This window comes from Dermacentor andersoni, chromosome 1 (genome assembly GCF_023375885.2).
Source record: "Dermacentor andersoni chromosome 1, qqDerAnde1_hic_scaffold, whole genome shotgun sequence".
Taxonomy (NCBI): domain Eukaryota; kingdom Metazoa; phylum Arthropoda; class Arachnida; order Ixodida; family Ixodidae; genus Dermacentor; species Dermacentor andersoni.
This window is the reverse complement of record NC_092814.1, coordinates 413,507,176-413,522,235: the sequence shown is the minus strand read 5'-3', so window position 1 is coordinate 413,522,235 and position 15,060 is coordinate 413,507,176. Positions and strand designations below refer to the sequence as shown.

At 48.6% G+C, this 15,060-nt stretch overlaps 1 protein-coding gene across 8 annotated transcripts in view; it reads left to right on the top strand.

Moving 5' to 3' along the window:
* Window positions 1-15,060, top strand: part of Vhl (von Hippel-Lindau protein) — a 162,258-nt gene that overhangs the window by 79,097 nt on the left and 68,101 nt on the right. For all 8 annotated transcript variants that reach the window (XR_008609902.1, XR_011892124.1, XM_055064904.1 and 5 more), the window contains one exon: window positions 1,040-1,211. Coding sequence is in view for 6 of the 8 variants with exons in the window: in XM_055064904.1 (XP_054920879.1) it covers window positions 1,040-1,211 (172 nt within the window). In the remaining 2 variants the exon portion in view is untranslated. The remainder of the gene's footprint in view (window positions 1-1,039; window positions 1,212-15,060) is intronic.

Below are 15,060 nucleotides of genomic sequence, written 5' to 3'. Positions count from 1 at the left end.
GAAAATGAATTTGCTTTTTTAAATACTGGACGAACCTTCTTAATCTGTTTTTAATCTGTTTCTGTTTTACTGACCACTCTTGTTGCGCATGCTCAGCGCTGATAGCTGGGGTATATGCATGTTCTGTATCTTTCCGAAAATAAAATAGTTGTGAGTAAGCGCTCGTGTGTCTCCCTTCACTGTGTCCTTGTCAATTCTGCTCCGCTAAATATTTTACTATGAATTCTTACCAACTCGCCCAACTATCAGTTCTGCTGCTGTTTATTGGTGTCGTAGTCATCAGGTCTCGCCAATTTCGACTAGCTTTGAACACAACTATCTTCGAACCGTGCGAAACTTAAGGTTGGGCCACACATGCGCTTGCCAGCATGTGCTCACTCCTGGCTAGATGCAATGGCAAACTTCGCTTCGTATTGAGTTATTGATAGCGCTTCAAAATGTGCAAGTTGGATGTAGCTACTTCGTGGTCAAGCTGGTGCAGGACAAAGCCAGTCTGCACCACATAGCTCGGCCAGACTGAAGCATATAAGCACAAGTGCACTTAAATCTCTTTGTGGACAAAGCAAACACTGCGCGTATGCACTACGGTTGCATCTAGCTGCAACCTCCTACGTAATGTGGATGCCGCGATGAGTCCACTGGCTGACTGCACTGCGGCTTGCCGAGGACAACCGCGTTTGGCATGTCGTAAGCACCGACATCGGAAGTAGTGAACATCCAAAATAAAATTTTAACTGTGCGCTATGGGGATGGTCAGTAGGCAGAGCATTGTGGGCACAGCCCATTCTGCCGTGGCTTTCGCAGTGCAAGGCATTGAAGAAGGAGTGGAAACTCCAGTACTGCTGAATGCATTGAAATACTCTTTTGCGGCAAATTATTTCTGAAATAGTATATTTTAACTTCAAGTGCATTTCTCGACTTCGATAAAAAGTGGTTCAGGGCCCCTTTGAACTGCGTCACAGCCATGGGTGGGGGTGGTGCTCTTAACAATGAATGTCGGTGATTTTTGTCATTCATGGAATCTTGTGTGCCATTGCAGATGCTCGATGTGGACACCTTTGTGAACCATCCATGGATCTTCCGGGACACGGTGACACGTGATCGTATGGTTGTTCATCAAAAGGAGGTGTTCCACCCTCCCGAGCCGTCACGCCTGGGCCCTGATGGGCAACCCCAGTACACCCGCAAGGTGGTGCTCATCACCCTGCCTGGTTAGTGATAGGCCAGGCTCCTTAGTATTTTTCACTGGTTCACTTTTTATATTCTTCACTATATTGGTGGTTCCTGACGTGCCGGATAACATGGGTGTGTGCACAGTGATGTGGGACGGAGCCTGCAGAAGGGAGCGCTCCTTGTAAGGCTTTCTGCAGTACTCAAGCATGTCCATAAAGTACAGACGAGACGACGAAGGAGACGAAAGAGGAATCGAGGTGCTTGATATTTTGTTGATCACAACTATATGAAGCGAACAACTAATAAAGACAAGGAAAGCACAGGGAAAATTATTTGTTGTTTTAATTGAAGTGTCGAAATGATAAGGGAAATGAAAGTGGACGCAAAAACAAGTCGCTGCCGGTGGGAGCCGAACCCACAATCTCTGCATTATGCCTGCGTTGCACTGCCAGTTGTGGTCCTTTTGAACATCTTTTTGACCGATGGCATCGGTCAGTTGTAATCAACAAATTATCGAGCACCTCCATTTCTCTTTCGTCTCCTTCTTCGGTCAAAAGGATGTTCCGCTGCTGTGGCCTCGAGTGGCGCTAGCAAACACTCCCAAAGTGGGACATACATAAATGCTAAAATAATGTGGACGGAAAACAGCAGCTGCCTCCGTATCACATTTGGTAGAGCAATGCACACATTCTAATGGGAAGGTTGTGGCTTTGGTTCCCACCGGCAGCAAGCTCTTTTTCGTCCACTTCCATTTCCCTTGAGCTTATCATTTCTGTTCTTCAATTAAAGCTACAAATAATTTCCCCTATACTAGACAAGGTTTTCACAGGAAGATGGCAGTTTGAAGTCCTCGGTAGGCGAAAGCTAGAGTCAGCATTTCAACAAGGTGACCTGCCTTTATCAGGGCAACAGCTTTTTTTTCCTTGGCATCATTTGTATGTGTGTAACTCATTCTCCCCCCCAAAGAGGTGAGGAGGATGAGTGGGCACAAGAAAGAGACCATAGTGTGTGTTAGGGAAGTAAAAGTGTTCAAAAGTATGGAGTATGGGTAATAGCTAGGGGTTGTGATGCAGGTGCTTCCGAGAAGTAGGGGTGACGCACACATACATAAAAAAGTTGAGAGCTGACATGTAAGCAGCTGGCGTCCATTCAGTGGGATTAGTTTTACTTGGAAAGCAATAAGTTTGCAGAGGTGGCCCTTGGACTGTACATATACAGGACACACGCACAAGAAGAGTTGTACCAGAAGTGAAACACAGTGTGCAAATAGGAAAAGAAATCGACGAGTACAAATACGGGTCTGGTCGGTAGTTGAAGAAAGGAAATAAAATTAGGTTAATTATATGTAAGGTTCATCTTAAATGTAGATAAGGAGACTGGAATTCAATGAAAGGTGGATGATAAATTGAACAGGAGAAATTAGTAGAACTACATGGCTTGTAAAAAAAAGAAATGTTTTTTTTTACTGAAGCACAGGTTCAGGTGTTTTTAGAACGACAGAAAGCTGAGCTAGTTGCTGAAGATTCATTATGCAAAAACGAGGTGAGGCGTGCAGACAGGACACGAGTAGAGAAGTGGACAACACGAACGCCGACTATCAACTGAAGGGAGCACTGAGGCGAAAAAAAGAAAGAAGACACAAAACTCATCTGCACAAGCTCTGGAATGGTATCACCACGTGTCAGTCGGGTACATGTGCCAGTCTATGTGAGGGATAGCTGTTAAGGCACTTAATCTCTTCCTTATCTAAAGTAATCGAAGGCTGACTCACGCACGCACTTCCACCATTATAGATATGCCATGCCTCTACCATAAGACGCGTATCTTTATTCTTATGCCTGTACAATATCGCGCGTTCATCTAACTCTAGCGTGCAGTTACAATCTTGGCAGTGTAGGGCAAGATTAGAAGGCGATCCACCGGTTAACGACCTTTTATGTTCCATTAGCCTCTGATCAATACACCGCCTGTTGGAATCTCAGCGCTGACGCCCGTTGTTGCAATCGGACCGCTGGCACGAGTTGTTGCAACTGGGTCGCAAGCCCCGAGGGTAGCGTTGGCCTGGCGGCCTGGGGCACAACTGGAAGCATCCGAAGGTCCCGGCAAAGCATGAGTCGACTGGTAACAGAACAACTTGTTTATTCTAGCATCGCAAAAGAGCGGGCGGTCAGGTCAACCGAAGTGGAGAGACGGGAGAGCACGTTACTCGACAGAAGAAATCGGAGCCTCTCTCTTGGCGTCCGGGGGCAGCTGCTCTTATACTCTCGGAGTTGAGGGCAAGAGGAAGGCCTCATGACGAGACCACGTGACGGCGGGGCACGGACAGGCTGAGAGACACGTTGAGACGAGTGTAGTGACGCATCCGCCAAACCGGCGCCGGTCAGACCTCCTCGCTTCACACTTGGGGAGCTCCTCTCCCCGGCTGCCGCGCTTTGACAAGCGTGGGCACACACACACACACGCACACACGAAGACACGTGGCACTGAAACACGCCTGGACGCGCTTGGCGGGGAGGCTTTGCGGCAGCTCCGAACGGGCCAAAATGTCCGCCGCTTTGAACGAAGCCCCGGCGTCCGTTGCATCCGCGCCGGCTATACCGCGCGTCGTAGGCGAAACGTAACAGACCGCCCCGCCGGGGGAAGGAGATCCCGATGGTCAGGGGACTGCATCCGCTGTCCGGAGGGATGTCGCTTGATGATGCTCATAACCGAAGTCGGTCGTCCTTCGGTGTTTCTTGAGCGCAGCGCACAGAGAAGGCCTCGTTCTCTCGTTCAGGTTCACACAGGACACTGCAAAGTGACTTCGGGAGAGTTGACATTTTTGTTCTCGTTCCCGGCAAGCGTTAGAACTACGCCGAAACTCAACCGCTCAGTCAGCAAGCACGGCACAACCCTCACTAAGCCCTGCCAGGCTCTTTCCCCTTTTATACTACTGCCTAGTTCCTTACAGTAGTTTAGCAGCACTCAGAACGCGTCCACAAATCGGAAAATTGCACTAGAAAGCACATCATCACTTTGAAACACTACACAAAAGCAATATGTTAAAAATCCTGCCTCAGGAAGAAAAACATCAGTAACAAACAATTTTGAGGCTGATTCCCACGTTAGGGGCTTCGACTTAAGCCATCGGCGTTACCGTTGAGACTCCCCTTTTTGTAACGCACCTCAAAGGAATATTGTTGCAAAGCGAGGCTCCAGCGCAGGAGGCGGCCATTTGTGGAAGAGATGGTCTGCAGCCATTGGAGAGGGCAGTGATCCGTCTCGAAGCATGCGAAGCGAAGATCACAGCGAGCGACCGTACACTAGCTCAGCTGGCGAAAACCCCGTAGCCGCATGCGGGGCGGTCTTTAATGCCAACGTCACCCCAGGCAGACACAGCTCCCAGTCAGTTTGTTCAAAACACAATGCTCTCAACACGCGCTTCATGACGGAGTGGAGCTTCTCAACGGAATTCGACTGTGGGTGGTACACTGAGCTGTGTAACAGCTTTACCCCGCACCTTTCGAGAAAGGCTGTCGTCAAAGCGCTCGTAAACACCGTGCCCTGATCTGACTGGATTTCCGCAGGAAAACCAACTCGCGCAAATATGGACAGTAGTGCATTGACTGTCTCAACTGAGCTGAGTTCTTTAAGCGGCACTGCTTCAGGGAACTTTGTCCCTGGGCAGATCACAGTCAAAATGTGTCTGTACCCCGTGGTTGTTACCGGCAGAGGTCCCACTGTATCAATAACGAGCTGTCTGAAAGGCTCCGTAATGATAGGTACCAACTTCAACGGCGCCCTCGATTTGTCCCCTGGTTTGCCCACCCGCTCACAGGTGTCGCATGTCTTCACAAAGTGGTCTGCGTCCCGAAAACACCCTGGCCAATAGTACTCTTGCAAGAGACGGTCCTTAGTTTTCTTAACTCCTAGGTGTCCGGACCACGAACCCCCATGCGACAAGCGCAACAGATCTTGACGGTAGCACTGAGGCACGATCAGCTGATCGAACTCCACTCCCCTGCGGCCTAGATACTTCCGGTACAGGACCCCACCTCTTTCCACAAAGCGAGCATTTTTCTTGGCGATACCTTCCTTGACAATGCAGCGTATGTTTTCTAGGCTGCCATCCTTCTTTTGCTCGGTTATCAAAGCCGCCCGGCTGACTTTTAGCGACCTATTAAGTCCGTCTGACGTAGGCGCGATGAGCAAATCTGCAGATAGCTCTTCTAACTTTCCCGTGTCGGGCATTTCCTCTCCAGTATCTGGTGCCTTTAACGCTACAGGCTCAATTTTATTCAGTTCGGGCGTGCTCTGAATATCAGCTTGCTGCAGCTCTGACCCTTTCTCATTGTTCGACAACGTCGGCCCACAACTACCGCCTTTGCAGCGAGCTCCCGAACCTTCGATCTGGTTAAGGCCTGAACGCTAGCCTCACCAAACAAAAGCCCCTTCTCGCGCAGGAGGTGATCGGACCTGTTCGAAAATAGGTACGGGTACTGGGGGGGCAGCATAGATGACACTGCCGCCTCCGTCTCAAGTGCTCCGAAAGGTCCTTCAATAAGCACTTTTGCTACGGGCAGACACACGCTATGAGCTTCCACGGCTTGCTTGATCCATGCGCACTCGCCCGTGAACATATTGGGTTCTACGTAAGAAGGGTGAACTACATCCATTGTAGCTGCGGAATCTCGAAGCACTCGGCACTCTTTCCCGTTCACGAGGAGGTCTCGCATGTAAGGCTCGAGAAGCTTCATGTTCTCGTCAGTGCTGCATAATGACAAAAACACGACGTTTGTTTTTGTTTCCGGACACTGCGCCGAAAAGTGACCCGGCTTCTGGCACGTATAACACACGCGCGCTTGCCTCGTCTCGAACCGCTTTCTGCGTTCGGCTTCGGCTGCCGCCGTCTCCTTAGGTTCGGTCGGACTGCTTTCACTCGCATCCGCACTACGTGTGTTCCCCCTTGCTCTCATGGGTGTGAACTTCGGCCTCTCAAACTTGGAGCCAAATTCACCCTTTTGACCGTCCTTAGCTCCGCGAGCCCGACGCGTCACAAACTCCTCGGCTAGCTCAGCGGCTCTAGCCACCGTACTAACGTCTGGCCTATCCAAGACCCAGTACCGCACGTTCTCAGGTAACCGGCTATAAAACTGTTCCAGCCCGAAACACTGCAGAACTTTCTCGTGGTCACCAAACGCTTTCTCTTCTTTGAGCCACTCCTGCATGTTTGACATAAGCCTGTAGGCAAACTCTGTATATGACTCACTTTTGCCTTTCTCATTTTCCCGAAACTTCCGACGGAACGCCTCCGCTGACAGCCTGTACTTCTTTAGCAGACTCGATTTCACTTTGTCGAAATCCTCTGCCTCCTCTCTCTTCAAGCGAGCGACTACGTCGGCCGCCTCGCCGGGTAACAAAGTGAGCAAACGCTGTGGCCACGTTTCCCGAGAGAACCCCTGCTTCTCGCACGTTCGCTCAAAGTTAACCAGGAACAAACCAATGTCCTCTCCAAGCTTAAACGGCCGCATCAGGTCAGTCATTTTGAACGATACTCGTTCTCCTGCACCGTGTGCCTGACTTCCATTACGAGCGCGTTCCATCTCTACCTCGAGACGCTTCATTTCCAAAACGTGTTGACGGTCGCGCTCTTTTTCTTGTTGCTCTCGCTCTTTCTGTTCTTTAAGTTCCTGTCTTTTTGCCGTCTCCCTCTCCTCAATGGTCTCAAGGCATTCCGACAGCTCGTCATCCTCAGCTTCTAACTCAAGAATAGCCCTTAGCAGTTCTGGTTTTCTGAGTTTGTCTGAGACATCCAGACCCAACTCTCTTGCAAGCTCCAGCAATTTCGGTTTGCGCAACGACTTCCAATCCATGGCTACTCTGAATGCTGCTTTCTCTACTGCCTACTATTGTCTTGCCGCAAACTAACCCAGCAGCAACGACAACCACAATTACCAGCTCTGTTTCTGACACTAACAAAAGCCTGGCAAAACTCAGAAGAAGAAAGTCCCGCACTCACCAAACCTCGCAGCCAAGAATTCAGCGCAGTCGTTCCGCTGCAGGCAACCAGTCATCACACAGGGCTCGTTGCACTGCTCCCGGATGGTCGTTGTGCTGCTCAGCATACAGTCAACCGCATATCTTCGCTGCTGGCCTCCGTTGTCGCGATCCCACCGCTGCCACCAGCTGTTGCAATCGCACCGCTGGCACGAGTTGTTGCAGATGGGTCGCAAGCCCCAAGGGTAGCGTTGGCCTGGCGGCCTGGGGCACAACTGGAAGCATCCGAAGGTCCCGGCAAAGCATGAGTCGACTGGTAACAGAACAACTTGTTTATTCTAGCATCGCAAAAGAGCGGGCGGTCAGGTCGACCGAAGTGGAGAGACGGGAGAGCACGTTACTCGACAGAAGAAATCGGAGCCTCTCTCTTGGCGTCCGGGGGCAGCTGCTCTTATACTCTCGGAGTTGAGGGCAAGAGGAAGGCCTCGTGACGAGACCCCGTGACGGCGGGGCACGGACAGGCTGAGAGACACGTTGAGACGAGTGTAGTGACGCATCCGCCAAACCGGCGCCGGTCAGACCTCCTCGCTTCACACTTGGGGAGCTCCTCTCCCCGGCTGCCACGCTTTGACAAGTGTGGGCACACACACACACACGCACACACACGAAGACACGTGGCACTGAAACATGCCTGGACGCGCTTGGTGGGGAGGCTTTGCGGCAGCTCCGAACGGGCCAAAATGTCCGCCGCTTTGAACGAAGCCCCGGCGTCCGTTGCATCCGCGCCGGCTATACCGTGCGTCGTAGGCGAAACGTAACACGCCCCATTTGCCCTACGTAGAACTGGCCACAGCTAAAGGGAATTTTATAAACCATACCCATACGACAGTCAGTAAAACTGTTGTAGTCGAAGTAAAACTGTTGAAGAAAATGGAAGTTGAAGCTCCGGAATTGCGATATGTATCTTCCGCGCTCGAACAATGTCGTGGTTTACTTGTAATCGCATTGTCCCATTGGAAGTTCAGATGATGTGCGGCTTCCTTCAACCATCAACTGGGCATGCCAGGAGGATTGGAGCTATTCTTTCCGCTGAATCATGGCGCCAAGTTAGGTTCTACCAGGAGTGTCTAAAGGTCCATTGCGCGGCCCTAGGAGACGGTCGCCATTGGAACTGCCCCTATGTCTATTGGAACAGGTTATCCGTGCAACACGCGGACTTCCTATGGAGGATGAAATTTCCGGAGCTTCAAAAAAGTAAGAGGAAACACCTTTCTAATAATCACCGTCAAATAACGTAGTGGTTCTTGGAGACGCCATCGTAAGTGATACCCATAGAAAAACCCTTGCTTTAGGTCCTGAGCACTGTTTCAAGCCTAGCATAAAACCAGTTGACGTTTTGAGCATACCGCGCTGCATAGCCAGGTTCGTCCCGGAAGAAGAACGCTCGCGCTGTGTTTCAGATTGCATTGCTAGCATTAAACAATCAAATTCTTCTTTTAAGACGTCTGACCCTGTCCAACCAACCGTTAGTTAATTACCTTGTGGAGCATAAACTTAGACCAGTAATATCTGACAAGGAAAGTTATTTCGTAATTATGCCAGATGACATGTTTTCAGAAGAAGTGATTTCAGCTGTAGAAAATAATTTACAGCCAGTAAAACTCAAGCCCTCGGCAGTTAAGCAACGTGAGGTTGACCTCCTGTCAAGACATAATCTTGATAGGGTTGTCCCTAATGTCAAGAAAGCAAAATTCCTCACCTTAGAACTGTTTTTGTAGGCGAAGACCCATAAGCAAGAAATTCCTTTTTGTGCTATACGAGGTGTAACACAAGAAAAACGAGACTCGTCCAATAAATTATTTTACTTATAGAATCAGTTCTCTGTGACATTATCATCTTCATAGTAGTCCCCTTCAGCATTCACACACTTCTGCATTCGGTGCTGCCATTGCTGGTAACAGTTCTGCAATGAGGTTTTTGGAAGGCTCTTTAGGAGATTCTCTGTTTTTGCCTGAACCTCTTCAACTGAGGTAAAATGGTTTCCCTTTAAGCAAGGTTTAACTTTAGGAAATAAAAAAAAAAGCCGCATGGATCCAAATCAGGTGAATAAGGAGGATGCCCCATCACAGTAATATTTTTGCTGGTCAGAAACTGCTTGACAGATAGGGCCATGTGAGCGGGTGCATTGTCCTGGTGCAACAGCCATCCATCACTCCACAACTGTGACCTTTTTTTTCCAAATTTTTTTGACGAAGTCTTTTTAGTACTTCAATGTAGTAGTGTTGATTAACAGTCTGACCGCTGAGAATCCACTCAATCATTACTATTCTATTAATGTCGAAGAAGACAATTAACATTGCCTTGAATTTTGATTTTGACATGCGTGCTTTTTTGGGTCTTGGGGATCCTGGAGACTTCCGCTGCATTGACTGGCACTTACTTTCTGGGTCATAGGTAAAAATCCATGTCTCATCACATGTTACAACAGATTCCAACAAATTTGGCTCATTTGCAATGCGTTCTAACATGTCCATGCACACGTCTTTACTGCACTGTTCTTGGTCATTGGACAGAACTTTTGGAACAACCTTCGCACAAATCTTCCTCATGTGTAATTCGTCCGTTAAAATGCCTCAAACAGCTTCCCTATCCAAGTTAACCAACTCCGCCACTGCACGAACACTTAATCTTAGGTCACCACGGATCACATCACGAACTTTGGCAATGTTTTGATCTGTAATCGCTGACCTTGGGCGCCCAGCACGTTCATCATCTTCCACACTGTCCCTTCCCCCTAAAAACCGCTTCTGCCATTCAAACACACGTGCACGAGACAGTTTTATCTCCATAAGCCTCGGTTAACATTTGAAATGTTTTCGCAGCTGATTTTTTGAGTTTCACAACAAACTTGATGTTGATTCGCTGTTCGGTTTTTACATCAGACATTTTTCCGGCAGAATGCAGTTGCACGTGTTCACTCAATGACGCAGCACTCCCAAATGGCGGGATTGGTCCTGTCGAAACTGGCCGCATGAATAGAGGAGCTGTGTGGGATGACGTTAGCAAAACAGTTGTTGTCAACCCCACTCTTTTTTCAAGCTACAGACTTAGTCTCGTTTCTTTTGTGTCACACCTCGCAGTGTCAGAGAAAGGGACGTGGCAGGTCTGTGTTGCTAGTTACCTACAGAACTGCTTAGCTTCATTAGTTTTTTCAAACCCCTTTTGCTTGCATAATTCTCGGGCACTAGTTCAGTATTTGAGAGAGGAAAATCCTGGTGATTGTACAGCTTTTCGTATGTATATCGAAGACCTGTATTACTCCTTGCCGCATGACAAGTTGCTAAATTCCGTAAATGAGTGCATTAAATAACAAGTGCAAGAGTTTGCTTTGCTTGACAGATGCGGTGTTTCCATGGGAGCTTTTCTAGAAATTCTTTCAATGTACTTAAAGTCGACGCTGATTGGGTGGAGAGATGGTGTGTTTCTGCAGAAATCAGGTATTTGTATTGGCTCAAAGGTTGCCCCTATTCTTAGCGATATTTACCCGAGTAAGGTTGACAGCTGCTTAGAGAAAGCCTTAGGTGATTGCGTTATCAAGATATTTTGTTACGTTGATGATTACCTCATTTTCTGCAATAGGGAAGAGTTCGATTCCGCTGCTACCTTAGTAAGTGAGCAATTTAAACTTTATGGAGGAGGATTCAAGTTTACCAAGAAATTTCCTTAGCGACGCGTAATTCAGTTTCTAGACATTTCCTTGATCTTTGAACAAAATCACGTTTGTTGGCAGTACTCCCCAAGATTTTTGAAACCGTTGTTAAACTTTCAATCCAAGCATTCCAAAGCAATAAAAAACGAAATTGCCATGTCTTGCCTTAAGTCTTCTCTCACCAGATACTGCACGCACAAAATGAGCGCCACTTTTAATGCGCAGGTCCGGCGCCCATAAGAAGCGGGTTATCCTAGCGTAGCAGTGGCCACTGTGGCTGAACGCCTAAAGAAGTCAGTTTCGAGGGGGATGGACGTGATTACAGAAAGCAGTAATAGCAAAAAAAGAGTAGTGGCTATTTCGTACATTCATTCAGTATTGCACAGGCTTAAAAAGTTGCAAGTAGACATGATGTTAATGTTGCTTTCACTGCTCCCAATAAGCTAGGTAAGAAATGCGCTGCCGTGCAGAGGAAAAAGGAGCTGGTAAAAGGCAAAAAAGGAACAGATATTTGTCCAGTGAAGCACAATAAGAACAACAGTTTTACTGACTGTCGTATGGGTGTGGTTTATAATATTCTCTTTAGTTGTGGCCAGTTCTTCGTAGGGCAAACGGGGTGGTCTCTCAATCAGAGGCTAATGGAACATAAAAGGTCGTTAACCGGTGGATCGCCTTCTAATCTTTCCCTACATTGCCAAGATTGTAACTACACACCAGAGTTAGATGAATGCGCGATATTGTAGAGGCATGGCATATCTATAATGGTGGAAGTGCGTGCGTGAGTCAGCCTTCGATTACTTTACATAAGGAAGAGAATAAGTGCCTTAACAGTTTATCTCTCGCATAGACCGGCACGTGTACCCGACTGACACGTGGTGTTACCATTCCTGAGCTTGCGCAGATGAATTTTGTGTCTTGTTTCTTTTTTTTGCCTCAGTGCTCCCTTCAGTTGATAGTCGGCGTTCGTGTTGTCCACTTCTCTACTCTTGTGTCCTGTCTGCACGCCTCGCCTCATTTTTGCATAATGAGGTGCAGGTGTACTTGCAAAATTAGCAAAGCCAAATAATGTGTGCAAGTTTCACTAGTTATTGAGGTTTATCCACTCATGTGCTTGCAGTGCTGGAAATCTCTTCTACAGAAGTGAAAGAGCGATAGCAGATCTGAAACTGCAAGAATTTTGACAATGAAATTATTAGTACTGCTCAAAATGATTACAATAAATTAGGCCTGTTAGGTATATGTACTCTTCAGAGATGCTGTCATTGCTCTATTCATCCAGTTATTTCTAGCTGTGGTGTCTATAAACTTTCAGGCTTTTTCGAGCTCTAGGTAGTCTTTGGGGACTGCTTCAGAGACTCGTGATTGACGAACATCAACAAGTGACCGAAACATTTTGCATAGCATGTTGAATGAACTGTTTTTTGTGAAAGTGTTTTCGGGCCATATGCTGAGTTGATAACTTTTGGAGCACTTTTTTTCATGGCATTCATTGGATAAGTCAACAAACGAGATGCCTATTGTTCCAGTGAGATGCTGTGGTGCTAGACGTTAGGTTATACAAAGCAGCAAGTGTCCCGTAAAATGATTGACCAAGGATACACTCCATGCATATTGATCCTAATGCAAGATAAGAGGTGGCGATTAACCATGCTTGCAACTTTGAGCGTAGCGAATCGAGCTTATTTGCCAGTACCCCTTATTTCTGGCATGCATCATCATGCTGTTTCGTTATCCCTAGATGGTGGGAGACATACATGCATTTATGGCCCAATTACAGTAAAATCTCGATGATACGACCACGGCTAATACGAATTTCCGGATACGAATTTTTTAGTGGTCCCGGCCGAGCCCCATTACTTTGCAACGTACTAGAGAATGGTTGTTACAAATTTATTTTGGACCCGCGTCGGTTGATATGAAAATTACCGAAGATACTTTGGAAATTCTAAAGTGTGCTTGGCGAAAGCCAGACGCTGCTGCTGTCTGCACTCTACTTCCCTGGCTTTGCTGTACAGTGACATAGCCAGTCGCTGCTGCCGTCTGCGCTCCAATTCATTCGCTTTGGTGTTCGGTGATATTGCCTATCGCTGCTGCCGCTTTCATTCTGCTTCCCTGCCTTTGGTACCCGGTGATCTAATCAGTCGCTGTTGGCGTTTCCGTTCTGCCTCCCTTGCTTTCGCATCTGGTGACATGTTCAGTCGTCGCATGCGCATTCACTCCTTGTTCTTCTGCCGTTTGGTGTTGGGGGAATCCGGCGTCCGCAGCCGCTTCCCCGACCGCATGGCGTGGAATCACTGGGCTGCTTCGGAGCCATGCGCCTCACTCACTCGACTGCAACGAGATGTCTGGCGAAGGAGCGGCGGTGCAGCTGCCTCCGCCGATGCGCATACGCTCGTTCTACAGCTACTGTGTGACGTCATGGTTGCTAAGGGGGGGAGGCCACAGTTGGCACGATTCCAGCGCACGGAGCACGGACAGACACGACCGCAAGAATCAGCCATTAAAGGCTTTCGCCTTAATAAACGCCATGCCACTGAAGGCCGCGAAAGAAAACAGCGCGCAGTCACGCAATTTCTCCCTTTTTTCTCTTTTGGTGCGGAGGTGCGGACGCGGTGCCGGCCAGCGCGGAGGCCGCGACTGGGCGCGAAGAGTGTGAAGTTTAGTTTGAAGCGGTGGTGCTTTTGTTGCTTTTGTGCTTTTCCTCCTTTTCCGCGTGCCATTGGACGGAGTGGCTGCTGTGCTTCAGGACACGTTCTGTGTGTTAGACGTGGGCGATGGCGAAGGACTACCACTGGCGGCTGAAACGCTGCACGCGCTTGAAGTTCTGAGGCGTGCTATGGCCGCAGATGAAATCAGCAACGACACGTTGTGGAATCGCACGCGCATCCCGATATCTCCGGAGTGGCCATGCGGTTGTCACACGATAATCACGTGCTCGCTCGCAGAGGGTAGCGGGGAGAGGACACCTTCGCCGTTCCCGCTGCTCTTCGTGCCTGGCCGCGACGCCTGGGCCCAAGGCACCCCGTTCCCTCCTTTCCCTTTCTTGGAACCGGGGAGACTCCCTCTCCCCCGCTCGGGGATAAGCGCTATTCTCCCGATGGATCTTTGTCTTTCGGCTGAGGAGCTTGTGACTGGCCGCATCTCAATTCAGCTGCTGAGACCGCCGCACTCCGTCCCCCTGCTGCGCTAGGCCTTTGTGAGCGACTGACCGTCCCATGGCCCGAGCGCGGATCCACTCTGGGTTCAACCTCTTTTGTGGTTCCAACATCGTGCAGTTTCTTTCGCCTCAGACGTGCGGAACGCTCCGCCGCTGTGGTTTTGTTTTGTATGTGTGGTTGCTGTTGGTGCTAGTTGGTACTTGTACTCTAAGGTGAATAAACACCTTAGGTCGCGACTGACCCGTGGCCTGAACCTGCCGTGGTCGCAACTCACTGCGAACCGCGGGTTAGGGTTCACAGCTCTGACTGTTAGGGCTGCTGCAAAAGTGCGAGCGAGCGACTGCCGCTCCGCCGGCGCTGTGCGATCCAGAGAAGGGTCAAGTGCGTATGCGCGAACTTGAGTAATACCCCTATAACGTGCACGCGTTTTCATGGATATGAAGAAAGTCTGCTAAGTGACCTGACAAAGAAAAAGAAGCAGAAGGACATTAGCGACTTTTTCTTAAAGAAATACTAAATGCTTTTTACGTGCGTGTGCCTGAGTGAGTTCACCTCTGACTCTTTAGCTAGTTTTAATTGTTTCGATGATACGAATTTTGGCTAATACGAATATTTTTTGTGACCCCTTCAGATTCGTATCATCGAGACACCACTGCACAGTAAAACCTCATTAATTTGGATTTCATGGGACCGAAAAAAAGAATGTCCGCATTAATCAAATGTTGAATTATCGAGGGCACCAAGAGAACAACAATAAAGTGCTTAAGACATCAACACGATTTTATTTACCAAATGAATTGGCAAATCCTGCATCTGCTTTGCACAAAAGCAGTTCCGAAGCTGCACTTCTTGTCATCTGGTGACGGTTAGGGGGCACAGCGGCAAAGGCCTCACGGCTTCTTTCGCGTTGCGGCCATGACGCAAAACTTGCATCTTCGTCCGAGACATGCATTTTGCTACAGTGCACACAATTCCGATTATTTTTTTTTTGCCAGTGAACTGGTTGGCAACAGATTGTACATCTCTTGGGATGTAGCCGGTGGG